The sequence below is a fragment of the Danio rerio genome, chromosome 7, assembly GCF_052040795.2.
Source record: "Danio rerio strain M-AB ecotype USA chromosome 7, GRCz13ab, whole genome shotgun sequence".
NCBI lineage: Eukaryota > Metazoa > Chordata > Actinopteri > Cypriniformes > Danionidae > Danio > Danio rerio.
Genome location: NC_141027.1, coordinates 53,062,580 through 53,078,879, shown reverse-complemented (window position 1 = coordinate 53,078,879; position 16,300 = coordinate 53,062,580). Strand labels below are relative to the sequence as shown.

The window sequence follows — 16,300 nt, the reverse complement described above, 5'->3', positions numbered from 1 at the left end:
CATTAGCAGAGACTGAAAGACAGGGTGTGACAGACAAAAAGAGACATCCAAAACATGCAGTGCTGGTGGTCCTCCAGAAATGTGGTCGAGGAACACTTCTATATACTAATATAACTATTCCTGTTTAAAAAAGCAAATTAGACACACAACTAAATGTTGATTTCTGTTCTCCCACAAGGCGTAAGAACAACTCTGCACAAGTCCTGAATGCAGATGATGACGACGATGATGATGACATCAGCACTGATGGCGAGACTTATTTCAGCTCTTCCTCCGGCTACAAGCGCTCCAGCAGTCAGGATGGCATCATCTCCAGTTTCTCAATGTGAAAACCGTACCGCAAACTGCAAAGGAGGTATAACGAAATGCGGAGTTATGAACTCCTTGCCACTATTTCATGAAACCATGAGTCCACTCCTAATGCCTTTTCCCCTCATGATGATATATTTTTGCTAGATTTTTGTACAAGTAATATTTTATGTGCGCAGCCCTATTAGATACTGTATATCACTGTATATTTTCTTAAAAGACAGTGTGTGTCAAATGTGTTTGTCTTGTGAAACATCATTCCACTGAATTCACTGGCATAAACAAAGCTAAAATGATCATTTGACTATCCGGAATGTGAAGGACTGACAGATCTGAAGACTAATTCTACAATAGCAAGGGAAGTATGTATGAGGGAATTTTTATATGTATCAAAACACAGTTACGGCCAACCGATTTTTTTTACTGAATGGACAAGCAGATTTTTTGTACTATTCATATCAATGTATTCATAAGCTGCTTTCACTCCTGTACAATTAAAACAATCACATTTAACATTATTCCAAACACAAGCGCCTTGAAAATGTACAAAGATGTTAAGCCGAAACTGAAACTGTACACCTGAAATGTTACATTGTATCCACACATTTATGTTTCCAGGACTTTCATTCCTTTCTGAAACACAAAACAGTGTTATGGATCAAACCATATGAGCCTGTAATATTGTAGAAAACATTCCTTATGCAATACCTTGTATATTACTGTTCTGACAATCACCCTTTAAACAACACTGTGATGATTTGCACTGTATGTTGAAGTGAACTCTTTGTGTGTCCGGTGCTTAAATGTTGTGTAATGGAACAATAGCACTATTATTAGTCATTAGTGCATTTTTTTTAAGGTTCAAAATGAATCCTGCCTCTACCTCTCTATACACACACACACACACACACACACACACACACACACACAAACACAAAACAAAAAAGAAAAGAAATAAACTCCACAGTTATTCCCATGATGTTCTGTTTGATTTTCTTTTTCTTATTTCAATTATAAAACAACATCATTGTCATTAATGTACAGAAAGCATTTGTTAAATGTTTCTCAGATTCTATCATTGAATCAGTTTATTGCCTCTACAAACTCCAGGCATCCCAATAATCATTAAGGGATAGATCATCAAAAACTAAAAAAAAATCACTAGGTTTACTCTTCGTCAAGAGGTTTCAACCCCTTATTCTGAGTTCCCTTATTCTGATGAACACAAGAGAAGATATTTTGAGCAAAGCTGAAACCTGTAACCAATCACATCCATAGTTGGAAAAACAAATAATATGGAAGTCAGCAGGTTTCCAGCTTTCTTCAAAATATTCAATGCAATTTATCTTTATTTCTGTAGTGATTTAACAGTGTAGATTGTGTCAAAGCAGCTTCACATAGAAGTTCTAGTAAATTGAAACTGTGTCAGTCCAACTATAGTAAAACCAGGCTCAGTTGGGCACGGCCATTTCTCCTATTGCCAAGCTTCTTGTGCAGAGCTGCAGTCTAGGCACCAAAGGCTGGAGAACACTGGACATCCATCATGGCGAACTGCGGGTGTGAGTAGGTCACTGGGGGGTGTCCAGGCTGGCCCATGGGAGCAATGCGAAGACTCATCTGTACTTCAGTCTTTCAGGAATCAGTCGCGTGCTCTTCACTCCTCCCAGACCACCGCAGCATCAGCTCAGGATATAGCCTGGTCCAGGATTATGGGATACCTTGACATTATTTCTTCACAGGTCTCCAGATGAGTATTGTATAATGTTCAAAGTGTATTTAAACATAAGATGCAAAAATGAAGTGCTATAAATGAAATCGTAATATAAACAGACATAAAAACAAACATGTAAAGCATATGAGGATTTCTAACAAAATGTCTGGTGTGTTAAGATAGGAGGAGTGTGTCCTACAGGTAGTTGTCAAGCCCGATCACCTGGTGGAGCACATTCATGCATCATACCATCATGCAATGCATTATGTATGCTTTACTAAAAAGATAAGTCTTTATTCTAGTTTTGAACTGCGAGAGTGTGTCTGAGCCTAATAATGTCCTAATGAGACATTATTAGGAAGGCTGTTCCAGAGTTTAGGAGCCATAAATAAGAAGGTTCGACCTCCTTTAGTAGACTTAACTATTCTAGGTATGGTACTACCAGAAGCCCTGAGTTTAGAGATCTTAAAGAGCAGGTTGGATTGCGAGACAGAAGGTTGGCTAGATAAACAGGAGCTAGATTATTTAAAGCTTTATAGGTAAGAAGCAATATTTTATAAACAATAAAGAACTTAACAGACAGCTAGTTTAAAGAGAATAAAATTGGGGTGATATGGAAATATCTTCTTTTGTCTTTAACAGATAAAGGGAGTCAAACATGTTTAGAACAAGTAAAGGGGGAGTAAACCCTTTTGAAAATTATCCATGGTTTTACTAGAGTAAAACTGTAGTGAATATGACTGTAGTAGGCATGTTTGTTTTTTGGTGCGTACTGTTTAAAAAAAACATGAAACATTTTAAGACAATTGGTTTACTGTAGTAATATTGTAGTAATACTATAATAACACTGTATGAACCATGGCTGTAGTAACCATTTTTTTTTTTTTTTTGCCCAATCCATGGTATTCTAGTAATATTACAGTATTAATACATTTATACAGTAGTAATCATAACCTGGTTGCAAGATTATGCAAAAATGTCTACAACAACAAAATAATAACATAATATAAGTTGCATTTTATGATACAGATTTTATTAAAAACATTTTCATCTTCATTTTATTTGAAAGAGAATGTGAATTGTGTTTACATGTGCGAGTAATATAATCACACACACATACACACACACACAGATATGTATATAAATGTGTGTGTGTGTGTGTGTGTGTGTGTGTGTGTGTGTGTGTGTGTGTGTGTGTGTGTGTGTATATATATATATATATATATATATATATATATATACCGTAGTAAAATATGTTCCGTTTTATAGTTACTTCAAAAGATCCTGGAAAAGAACTCTGGATAAAACAAAACTGGAACAAAAATCTCTCTCTGGACCGTATGAGAGGCCCCGAGCCTCTCAGCATGTACAGTACGGCCCTCTGTATTGTTGCTGAACAACAAACTACCCTACTGATGTGTGAGAGAGCAGCATAGATTCTTGGCCAGACAGTCACTCATCAGGGCGGGTCTGCTGGGAAGATCCAAGATTCCTGAAATTCCAAACCCACTCCTCACATATACACTCACACACCCAGTGTTTTGTGATAAAACATTTTTTTGAAAGCTGTGGTAAGATATTATTATTTTAGTGTACAGTTATAGAAACCGTTTCTGAACGAGTTTTGAGCTTTATAGCTCTCTTCTGCTCTCTTACGGCCAGATTGAGGCACTGCATGTTTGAAAGTTAATTGTAACCACAGTTAAAACAGATACAGAATTATTGCATTAGTAACTAAACCCCTGGGGTATAATAGTTATTATTTCAGTCTGGAATGTTTGAACATTGAGATTATGAGATTTTTATGGTTCTTGTCTGCACTCCTCCGTTCGGCTACAACAGGAATTGTTATGAGTTAACAAAATAAAATTGATAAATAAATTTTCAATTTGTTAAACATTTTAAATAAACTGAAGTGCTGAAATAACATTTAAATAAATATATGTATTATTTATAACTATTATATATAATAATAATAAAAACAACATAATACTAATCTGTCATTACAGGCCCACAGTTTATTCTTCTGTTGCACAAAAAAAGATACCTTAAATTATGTTAGCTAACTGGTATCCATTGACTGCCATGGTATATTAATTCATTCATTCATTTGTACCTATTATGGATTAAAAAAAAAAGTTTGGTTTAAGAATAAAAGGAAACTCATACAAGATTTGGGACCGCTCTAGGGGGAGTAAATGCTTAGTTGATTTCAACTGTCTGTGTAAATTTCTATATGAGGTCTTTTGCCAGAAATCCAATATCTGCTGTAGCTATGATAACCCTGAAACACTGTTGATATATTATATTATATATGTTAGATTAAGCTTCCCAGTGGGTTGCAGCTGGAATAAATTGCCGGATAAATTGGCGGTTCATTCCACTGTGGCGACTCCTGATTAATAAAAGGACTGAGCCAAAAAGAAAATGAATGAATGAATGTTATATCAAGCACAATTTTCGGTGCAAACATAATTATTTGAATTTAAATCTTTGATTTTGTTTTTAGAAATGTTAGTGTTTTTTTAAACAAATATTTGTTTATATATATATATATATATATATATATATATATATATATATATATATATATATATATATATATATATATATATATATATATGCTATTAAACGATTTTAAGTCATCTGTGGGTTTTTGAAGGTATAACAGTATACATTTTAGGAATACATCTTAGAATAAAGTTTGAAAGCCCATCTGGGACCCTCTGACCCCCAGTTGAGAAACACTGGATTAGAGTATTGTTCAGACGGGCCAATTGCACTTGAATGCTTTCCTTTGCAAACATCACTAATAAACAGACTAGAGATAATACGGCTTAGTAAAGCTTGATTGAACAGTCATCAGGGACATGTCCTGTCCCTAGCGGGAATGAAAATTTATGACAAGCAGACTAATGAAACCTAAAAGTGTGCAGTGGCCCTTAACAGAAAGGCTCTTCTATAGGGCCAGCTCCATCACTGACCTGAGTGTGAACAAAACGTCGTGAGGACAGCACAGCTCAATTTGTGTTTCAAACTCATACGACTGTTTACGCATCCTCTAGGACGATGTTTATTGTGTTTCAAAGAGAAAGTAAACCGGACAGGGCTTTTTATAGTGTTTCTTGGTGTTTTTTTTTCATCTCAACTTACTCTTTCATTGTTTTCCCATCACACGTGATCGCATCGTTCCTATTCTGAATGCCAAAACTAGCCTATTTTAATTGCCTTTGATCTACTTTTAAATAACCAGTAGGCAACACTTATGCTTTTTAAAGATTTTTTGTAGCAATAGTTCTATTTAAAACGGCATTGTCGTGGAGAACCCTTATTATGCGTAAATGATACTTTATTTAAATTTAAGTATCTGTATTTCCCGCTCGTTACTGGGTTTCTTACGCGTCGACAACTACACGGACCCACTCTCGAAGGGTAAATTTATTTTTATCTTTAAATGTCTATACCTTTTAACTTACCAAAATGTAGGCTAACTTTTCATACCAATGTCATTTTCTTTCTTTCTATTTTTAGTTAAACAGAAGCAGCGGTTCAGTTGAGGATTTCTCTTTTAATTAGGTAAGTAACAGAGATCCAACCAACCTACTCTTAAAAAGTCACAAAACATATAACACATTCCATCACTTCACTTGTTTTTTTAACTGTATTGCATAATGTCTGGTTTTGCTGGGCTTTACACATGTAATATATTTTGTACCTAACAAAATTGAAAAGATACACTAACTGTTGTACAAATTTGGTCATTTTAATGTAAGTTCACATCAGTGGAAAAAATGACTAAAATGACCTATCTGATACATGCGGTTCGGTCTATATAATTTTTATTTTATTTTATTTTTTAAAATTTCAATTAAATTTAATTAACACTTTTTAAACCAATGAATGGGTTTGTCCATTTTACACAGCATTGGAATAATGCAACCCAGATTTTTTTTTACCAATATTAATACTAATAATTATGATCATGATATCAAATTAAGGTTTTTTTATAGCAAATTCAAAGGTTCGTTATGGAACATTATGAAAGGATTTTATTTAGCACTAAAAGTTGTTCTGACGCAGTGGCGCAGTAGTGCTGTTGCCTCACAGCAAGAAGGTTGCTGGTTCAAGCCTCCGCTGGGTCAGTTGGCGTTTGTATTTGGAGTTTGCATGTTCTCCCTGCATTTGCACGGGTTTTCTCTGGCTAAATTGTCTGAAGTGTATGAGTGTGGATGTTTCCCAGTGATGGGTTGCAGCTGGAAGGGCATCCGCTGCGTAAAATATATGCTGGATAAGTTGGCTAAGCCGAAAAAAAAAAATGAATGAATGAATAAATTAAATTGAATTAATATTCTAAAAGAAGGTTTTGCACAGATGCAATGGAAGTACTATTTTTGGCTCCAAAAAGTGATCTGTTATATATATATATATATATATATATATATATATATATATATATATATATATATATATATATATATATATATATATATATATATATATATAATTTATTTTCTCCAGTCATTAGTTTCACAAGATCCTGAAGAGATCAATATGCTGACTTGATTAATAAACAAACAAACAACAGTTGTCCTGCTTACTATCTACCTATTACCTCACTATTACCTCAAGATTTGAGGAATAGAATGCTCTGAAGAACAGACTTGATCCATTTCTTTAAAAAAAAACACTGCCCCCCTAACTTATTCTTGAAACATATGTCAAATTCACATTGTGTAGGCTGATTCAGAAAACATCTGCTGTGACTGAATGCACAAGTGGGTGTTTACCTCGAACACTACCTCGAACACCACAGACAACTTGTTCCAGAACATTACTTATAAATGTCAAACAACCAGTTCTGAGAGCTCTGTCTTTGTCTTGTGTGTGGACATCATCACAGAGGAAGATGTTGTTAAACAGTCAATCTCCAGTAATAATTACTCACCTGTTTACCGCAGGTGAAGCTCATGTATGATTCATGATGAAAAACACCAACACCATTATTCCAAGACAGCAGTAGTGCTTGCTAAACAATGCACATTGTTTACAGCACCTGTAGGTCATTATGCTCACAAGGTGCCTTCTGAGATTTAAGATTGACTTCTTTCTTTAATGCATGTGGACTTAAAAGTGAATAATGCCAAAACATTGCATAACTGTTCAGCTTTGAAAACACAGCTGATTAAGCCATGTGCTGTTCACAGAGCAGAAGAAAATCTGGAAGCACTACAATTAGGCAAAGCGCTTTGCCATTTTTTTTTACGCATGATGTGTTGTTTTTGGTATACAAAAGGTATGTATGAGCATGCATTTGGACCCTGTGTCAATTACAATGGACATCACATGTCAGCCCATGTTTTTTCTGGTTCCAAGAGGCAAGGCGGCTGCACGGTGGTGCAGTGGGTAGCACATTCCCCTCAGCTAGAAGGTTGCTGATTCGAGCCTTGGCTGGGTTAGTTGACATTTCTGTGTGGAGTTTGCATGTTCTCCCCATGATCGCGTGGGTTTCCTTCGTGTGTTCTGGTTTTCCCCACAATTCCAGACATGCACTTGGTGAATTGGGCAAATAAATAGTCTGTAGTGTATGAGTGTGTATAGATGTTTCCCAGTGATGGGTTGCAGCTGGAAGGGCATCCGCTGCGTAAAACAAATGCTGGATAAATTGACGGTTAATTCCACTGTGGCGACCCCAGATTAATAAAGTGACTAAACTGAAAAGAATATGAATAAAGTGGTAAGGCTCGGCATGTTGTAATTTGAAAAAAAATATACTATAGTGAAAAGATGTATGGCATCACTTTACTCCAGCCACATTCACAATGTTTTTTTTTTTCAGATTGATTGATATATTTGCCAACAATTCATAGAATGTATGTAAAAAAATAAGGATTTGTACAGTACTTATTCATTAAAGTTTAACATCTTTTGTAACATTGCAAGCTTTAGATCAGGCTTTTTTCAAATATGTCTGTCCATTAGGATGCACAATGGGTTCAAGATCTGCTACTGAAATGAAATCTCTAGTAATACTGATTGAACTTTTTTACATAAAAAAATTAAATCCATGTACTAATTCATTGCTGAAACAATTTCATATGCAGAATATACAGATCTTGAAGTTCTGAGCATATAGTAGATGGAAATATCTCCGATGTGGACATTATGTGGAGTGATGAGGAAGACAAAGATAATGTTTGTTATAAACAAGGTGCAATCTATACAACAAAACCCTCAAGATTAAAGTAAAAATGTTACAATATTAAGGTTTGTGATTTTAAAAATACATTTTAAGATTATACTAGCAATCATGTATGTGTTTTTGTATCTTATGTTGGTATAATGTTCGGGAAGTACAACTCTTCTGACCTGATGTCCATTGAAATGGACAAAAAATATATATACTGTACTTAAAGGTTGTTGAATTTTTATTATAATAATTTGTTCTCATTTACAGGAGCCTCACGAACTGTGACATACTTTTTACATTTTATTACATTTTTCAGAAACTAGGAACATAATTCCAGTCTGAAGGGGTTAAGTGAGCTGTGTTATTGTGACTGTTGGGTTCATACTACATATAAGCCTGATTTTTTTTGTATTCGAATTGTGGTCATTTGTTACAACAATGAGACTTTAGACACAACAATCGTTTTATCTTCTACAACACGTGGCATAAGGGTACTTACTTTGTATACATCATATATTTAGTTTCATGATGAAGGCTCTGAATAGAGCCATCCAATGCAAAGCAATACTAAAATTATTGAGAAATAACTATAACTAAAATGTTCTATTGTTTGTGTTAAATGTGAAATTCATTCATTCATTCATTTTCCTTTAGCTTAGTCCCTTTATTCATCAAGGGTCACCACAGCAGAATGAACCGTCAACTTATCCAGCACATGTTTTACAAGGCATATGCTCTTCCAGCTGCAACCCAGTTCTGGGAAACACCCATGCACTCTAACATTCAAACACACACTATAGCCAATTTAGTTTATTCAATTCATCTATAGTACATATCTTTGGACTGTGGGGGAAAGGTGTGCTCGCTAACACGAGGAGAACATGCAAACTCCAAACAGAAATGCCAACTGACCTGGTTGGCACTCAAACCAGCGACCTTGTTGCTGTGGGGCGACAATGCTAACCACTGTGCCACCGTGCCATTGTAATCAGTGGTCTCTTTTTATAAATCACATTGCCAAATGCCCACATGAAAAAGACCATGGTAGTTTACAGTAAATACTAGTGTTTTTGTACATAATAAGATGCATTTTAAATATTATGGTATTTACATTTCTTGAATTAAGTGAATTTACTATAGTGAACTGATAAACTGCAATAAAAACTGTAGCACACTTTAGTTTTAACTGCAGTAACCTGTGGTGTATTGTTAGATAACACACCCTATAATTGTAGAAAGTATTGAGCAATTTGTTTTTATTACTACAGTTGTAATATGACCATAGCAACTGTAGAAATACCAAAGCATATTAATTCAAATGCTTTAATAAAGTTTGGTTCCAGAACACTACTGTGTTTACTATAAATTACTATAGTATATTTTGTGGATGGACATGATGACATGTGGATGGATTGAAGTCAGAAAAGTAATAAAAATGTTATCTCTGGCATAGATTTTGAGAAAGTCCACGGCATACTCAGTGATTTTAGAGAACAAAAATTAGGAAAGGAGTTTTTGATACACAGAAAAATCATTGTGTCTGTTAGCAACTGGCTGTGAGTGCACATGAAATGAGTTTTTTTGAGTACATAAAAACAAATCATTTATAACAAACAACACAATGTTCCATAAAAGAATCAATAATTCTGTAATAACATAGTTGTTCTTCCTTTTATAACCTCTCCATAAGAACACATTGTAATTGCATTCTCTTTCTTTGTTTCCTGTTGTCACTCTTCATCTCGTCTGATGTAGAAACGCGTCTGATGCACTCCTCAGGGAATCCAGCCCATCTAGTAAGACCAGGTAAGCAAGGTGACAATACGTAAATAATGAGACAGGTACATATAGTATCCATAGCATACTTTCTATTTTTCTTGTGGGAGCAGTCAGGCATACACTAATGGTGCGGTGAGCTGGATGGACGTTACTGTGTTTATCAGTTATGTTGTGTCACAATAAATCCTGAATTTTAACTGGAAAAATATGTCACATAGTGAGAACGACAAAGCAGCGGTGTAAATTTGTCATCAGGTCAGATTGTGGGAGAAACTGCAACATCCTGTTTTAGCATTATTGTGAAAACGCTCCACAGCCAGGAAAAAGCTGTAGTGTGTGTGTTATCCTCTCAAACAGTCAATATCTCATCTGAATAATTGATGCAGGCTAGTTACTGTATTAGGCCATTCAATTTTATGCAGGTTGGGTTCTTTAGTACAGTACCTGCACAAGCACTGTTTACAAGCCTGAGAATATTAAAGCTTGTTATGGTCTAAAAGCTGTTTATACTGATGACATCAGCTGACAAGTTATTATAGTAACACAAAACATATTAATTCAACACAGGCTCATTCTGAAAACTTAGCCCTATATACATTTTTGGAAATCGTGAATTATGTTGCCAGAAGTACATATGGCTGCATAAGTGTTTAAAATTAACGCTACGGGGCGATATGTTTTCGTGCTTACCAGCTGACTGCTCACCGTATAGATGGCTTTTTCTGCTGTTACCAGTTTCTGTGGACTTGAGACACAAAGAAGAGCTGACCACGATGAAAGGGTTTAAGTCTGGTTAAGAATGGTTCTTTTTCTGGATTGCTTTTCAAAACATTGTTGGTTGGCTTTAGGGAAGTGAGTGAGCAGGTCAATCGGTGCTTTTGAAAACACTATTGGTTGGGTTTAGGGAAAGAGGAGGGTGGATCAGTCAGGCAGTCAGTCGACAGTGGCCCCAGGTGGCTTTACGTGAAAACAGCAGGTGCGAATAGCACTCGCGAGAGAAATTTGAGATCTGAAACAGTGTACACAGCGGCCTCTGGTGTATTTACGCGAGAACAGCAGGCACGAATATCACTCGCGTGAGAAATTTGAGATCTGAAACAGTGTACACAGCGGCCTCTGGTGTATTTACGCGAGAACAGCAGGCACGAATATCACTCGCGTGAGAAATTTGAGATCTGAAACAGTGTACACAGCGGCCTCTGGTGTATTTACGCAAGAACAGCAGGCACGAATATCACTCGCGTGAGAAATTTGAGATCTCAAACAGCATACAAAGTGGCCTCTGGTGGATTCACAAAAACAAAAACGTACCTCCTGGGACATATTTCACGATCTCCAGAAATGTACAGTGGTATGTTTTTAGAATAAGTCTGGGTTGTAATTATTATTGCTGAAATATTAGGTTGAGAAGATTAAAGAGCCATTATTATGGATTTTTGAAAATGACCTTCCATGTAGCTTGTAACACAGCTCTAAGTAAAGTGAAATATCCAGCTAAGGCTTAAATCTGTAAGTGTACTGTGTTTAAAACTGTTGATTCATCTATAAAAGAGTCAACTCATAGTGCTTCATAGGAGTCGTCTTAATAACGAGTCATTAGGTGTTTTCCGATGACGCGGCTACGAAACACAAGCCCCGCCAAGTAGTTGCTCGCGCAAACCTGGGAGACACCTGCGGCCCCACCCACTAACACAGAAAAAAAAGGCTAGACACACACACAGACGCCACCGGTCGAATGAAGTCACACTGTGCTTAGCTGGATATTATTGAAAGTGTCTACCCAAAGATGAAACTGTGAAGAGTCAGTGGTTGAGGTTTATTTTTGCAAAAATACCTCAGCATTCTAGCCCAGCCTTGTGCAGTGCTTCTGGAAACTACATGCTTACAAAGAAGAATTCATCGGCCGTTTGTTAATGGAAGGATCAGAAAAGTCTACTGATGGACTATGTCAGAACATGGATCAGTGCATCATCAGTTTCAGGATCAGTTCTTCCTCCATTTCACAAGTCTAATTACATGCGATTAAAAGTGTTGCCTCGTTTTCTCTAGCTTGCAAATTATGTATTTAATTGTTTTGTTACTTGTAACCACGTGTACTGTATCAGGTTAACTCTTTATATTCTCATATCGCGTGTAAAGCCACGTTGAAAACGCAATGCGTGCCGCTTTGTTTACGAATCGTCAGCTGTTCCTACACACATGCAACAGTCAAGTTTCAAAATAGTTCAGCTCAGGTTCCTCTCCTGTGGTTTGTAATGTAATGGGCAGCACAAATGTCTTGATACCTCAAGCTGTTGATGTTGCCATCCACTCTGCAGATCTCTCGCTCACCCTCATACTGAATGTAACCCCAAACCATGATTTTCCTTCACCAAACTTGACTGATGTATGTGACAATCATGCGTCCATGCTGGTAGATCTTCTGCAGTATTTGTGATGAATGGGATGCAGTTCTACAGATGATTCATGGCAAAAATCTACCTTCTACCACTTTTTCAAATGGCCAACTAGAAGTCAAGTTATTATTTGTTGCTCTTACAACTGGGATTGACGACAAGCCTTTTGTCAGGTAGTGTAATGGTTGGTAGCTTGAAGCAGGGTAAGGCTGAAAGCTGTTGAAGCGTAACGACACTGCTAAAGCAATTACTGATGAGAGAAGAGTGCAGAGCTTTTATGATGCCATAGTCGACTACCTCTAATTCTTCTGTCTGAACATGTGGAGAAGCAGCAGCACTGTATTATCATCCTAAATACACTGTAAAGTTTTGTTATAATGCAGCACTGTGCAGTCTAATAGAATACACAACATTTTGAAGCCTCTTTGGTGTTTCTCTGTTTTCTTTAAAACCATTAGCATTGCAACACAGCGCAGCTCCATGTCACTAGATAAGAACTGCTTACATATAACTCTGTTCTTGGGGTTTTCTAATACTTTAAGGGGGGAAAATTGTTGCCTTATTGTGCGTTAAAGTTACTTTCGGTGGCTCATTTGAGCACTATAAGACTGAATGGGAGAAGCAAATATCCTGTAGATGGGGACCACTCCAACAGATATTCTATTCATGATGAAAGGCATGAAACATAATCCCTGTGACCTTTCACTTTCTGCTCGATCTGCTCTTGCTCATGGAACTCTAGATAATCAAGACCTTTGTCATATTCAAATGAAGGATTGTCACTGAAATGACCCAATACCCCTGTGAAGATTCTATATGATGGAGGAAGAAGTCATAAAACATGGGATTTACAGCCTGTGTGTGTGTGTTTTCCTAGGGGTAAGTCTACAGATGGTTAATGGTTAATGATTACACTGGGTCATGTAGTAAATCGGTTTCCTTTATTAATGATTGACCTGCAACTAGCGCACTTTGAAATATGTTAAACAAACAAAATCAAAATATGTTAAACAGATTAAAGATTTTGTCAAGTTAAGATCTGTACATCTACAGTTAACTGTCTGTGCAAGCAAAAAGAAAGAGTTTTGTTTCTTGTGCCACACCCTCATTAATCCACATACATAGTTACCCTTGTTAGATACCCCAGTTGCTGACTCTGCCCCTTTGCTACCTTGTTATCTTGTTCTTGTGTATAAAGCCACTCTGTTTCCAGTGTGGCATCGGCAGATTGACAAAATGTAGGTGGTTTTCATTTATTCATTCATTCATTCATTCATTTTCGTTTCAGCTTAGTCCCTTTATTTATCTGGGGTCACCACAGTGGAATGAACCGCCAACTTGACCAGCATATGTTTACGCAACGGATGTCCTTCCAGCTGCAACCTATCACTGGAAAACACCCATACACTCTCATTCTCACACATACACTACGGACAATTTAGCCTACCCAATTCACTTATAAGCGCATGTCTTTGGACTGTGGGGGAAACCGAAGCACCCGGAAGAAACCCACATTAACACAGGGAGAACTTGCAAACCCCACACAGAAATGTCAACTGACCCAGCCGAGGCTCGAACCAGCAACCTTCTTGCTATGAGGCGACAGTGCTAACCATTGAGCCACCATGCCGATTTGGGCGATTTTAAAACATAAATTTTGTATGCAACTTTTTTAACAAAACATAACTGTGTGCTCCAACTCCATTCAGTTAGTAATGACCAGTGAATGACCAGTACAAACTGCAAGGGCCCACCCGTTAGAGGAGTTAAAGTAAATTATATCGTAATCAAAATCTGACTTCATGGACAAATCTGACTCACCTTCACGTGCCCAGCGTCTGAAATCAAACTCACAGCTTATCATGACACTTTTATCCATCATTTTTTCCACAGTAAGAACAAACGCAGAAGTGTTGTATGATTGATAAGCAGCACCCAATTATGTTCAAAACAATTTAAAACACCAAATGGGATGAATTTATACCCCATTTTGAAAGTAAAACATACTCTAATAGGTAATGTAATCTACACAACAATAATAAGTGCAGTGTGTGGCTGAGACAGGGCAGTGTTTGTGATCTGGTTATGTTGTGATTGTGTGACTGCAGAACATTGTCTGTTTCAGTGTTTGTCAGTTATTGGAGGTGTTTGATTCTCCTTGTGTTATTTGTTCTTGTTCTTTGTCATAGTCTTTGCCTTGCCCCTGTGTATTTAGCATTGGATTATTTAAATAAACTTCTAAACTGCACTTATATCTGCCTCTTGCTTTTGCCTAGGCTGCCTTTACCTGAGTCACCTGTACAAAATAATCTTATGCTGAACTGGCGTTTGCTCTAATGTTATTTAAATTTATTATTGTAATCACACAGTTCATGGTAGACTTTTGATATTCTTTTAATTATTTACATTTCTTCACAGAAAAGTGACTACTTTGACAGTGCAAAATAATTCTATGTAGTTTAGTGTAGTGAAAATATTACATTGCAGGATGCAGTTTTAATATCTACTCATCCCCATGTCATTCCAAACCTGCATGAGAGTCTTTCTTGTTTTAAATTTTTCAACAAGTTAGCTGTTTTGGTGACCATCAACATATGTTATATGGATAAAAAAGAAGAAGGAAATTAAATCTTATATGTTCAAATGGGAACAGAAAGTCAAACCGGTTTGAAATCGCATGAGGGTGAGTAAATTATGATTAATGTTTCTTTTTTGGGGTGAACTGTGACTTTACAAATAGTAGTTATGACTCAAAGATTTACAGCAATAACACATTATCAGCATAGTATTTTTTTCAACTTCCTCATGTTAGTCACTGTTATGATCCAATTATTAAAATCAATTCTATTTTATTCTAATCATAATAGCCCAAGCCAGAGTAAAGTGGTGTAATCCGCCTAAGGTGTGACACTGTACCGGTCTCCACCCCAGTGCCATCAACCCCACCCCATGAAAACAGCTAACTACAGATAAGTGGGAGCTGCAAAACACACTGGTGAAATGTAGCTGGACGGGTCTGATGGGTAACAGGGCTTACGTAGCTAACACAGATACTGCGATAGCTCTCTCTCTCTCTCTCTCTCTCTCTCACTCACTCTCACTCTCTCTCGCTCAGTCAGTCAGGAGGAGTCTGTATGGGACGCTGTCACTCTGGAGTTGTCTGCACACTGGAGAGCTGTGTTTCTACTGACCTCTGCACATTGGAATACTGAGCCTCTTTTTTTCCTGTCTCACTCTCTTCGTTCTCATCCGGGGGAAGGAATTCTGGCAGAGCAATCGAAAGGAACTTTTTCCATTCTTCCTCCCTTTCACACACACACACTACGTTTGTTTTCCTTTGGTGTGTAGCCTGCAGTGGTGGGCGCAGACGTTTGTAGTGTTAGTGTGGATGAGTGGATATTGAAAAGGAGATATGCTGCAAAATGGCATGGTTGGTGCCAACAGCACTACAGCCACCACTGAGATTCAAGACCTCAATGAGGTAGGAAACACAAGCCACTCATGTTTTTATACTCTTTTTGTAACTTTGTTTACTTGTAGATGTTCAACTATGACTGATTCTCAGTGAGCTTGTCTGATGTCTGTTTTGTTCAGTCTCTGTACTCTGTGTCTCTGGCTCTTTGGTATCTGTCACTCACGCTCTGGACTGTGCCCTAATGGCTCGTCCATATCCAGGCTAATAGTGCGCTGTTGACGTGTGCTGGGCAGCGTTGTGTTGTTCAGAGAGGGGCCTGTAATAAGAGCCACCGTCCTGGGAGGCAGGGCCCTGTCATGTTTATTTTATCAGGGCCTGGCGCTCAGCCGCTGTTGCTGCGGTCAGCTGCCATTCAGAGACATCCTTACAGCTAATCAACTGACACCCTCTCAGATGGTGCTAACTGGCGGAGGGGGCATCAAACCACCGAGGAACCACATTTT

At 37.2% G+C, this 16,300-nt stretch overlaps 2 protein-coding genes across 4 annotated transcripts in view; both read left to right on the top strand.

The window, feature by feature from the left end:
- cgnl1 (cingulin-like 1) overlaps positions 1-1,288 on the top strand; it is a 67,480-nt gene extending 66,192 nt beyond the window's left edge. The window contains exon 19 of the mRNA XM_087261870.1: positions 179-1,288. Coding sequence (XP_087117996.1) covers positions 179-329 — 151 coding nt within the window. The 3' untranslated portion in view covers positions 330-1,288. The remainder of the gene's footprint in view (positions 1-178) is intronic.
- Positions 1-16,300, top strand: part of myzap (myocardial zonula adherens protein) — a 75,442-nt gene that overhangs the window by 31,910 nt on the left and 27,232 nt on the right. For 2 of the 3 annotated variants that reach the window (XM_087261885.1, XM_087261884.1), the window contains exon 1: positions 15,530-15,863. The exons of the other annotated variant lie outside the window; for it this stretch is intronic. In XM_087261885.1, coding sequence (XP_087118011.1) covers positions 15,795-15,863 — 69 coding nt within the window. In that variant the 5' untranslated portion in view covers positions 15,530-15,794. Of the gene's footprint in view, positions 1-15,529; positions 15,864-16,300 lie in introns of those variants that run through there. 3 annotated transcript variants of the gene reach the window in all.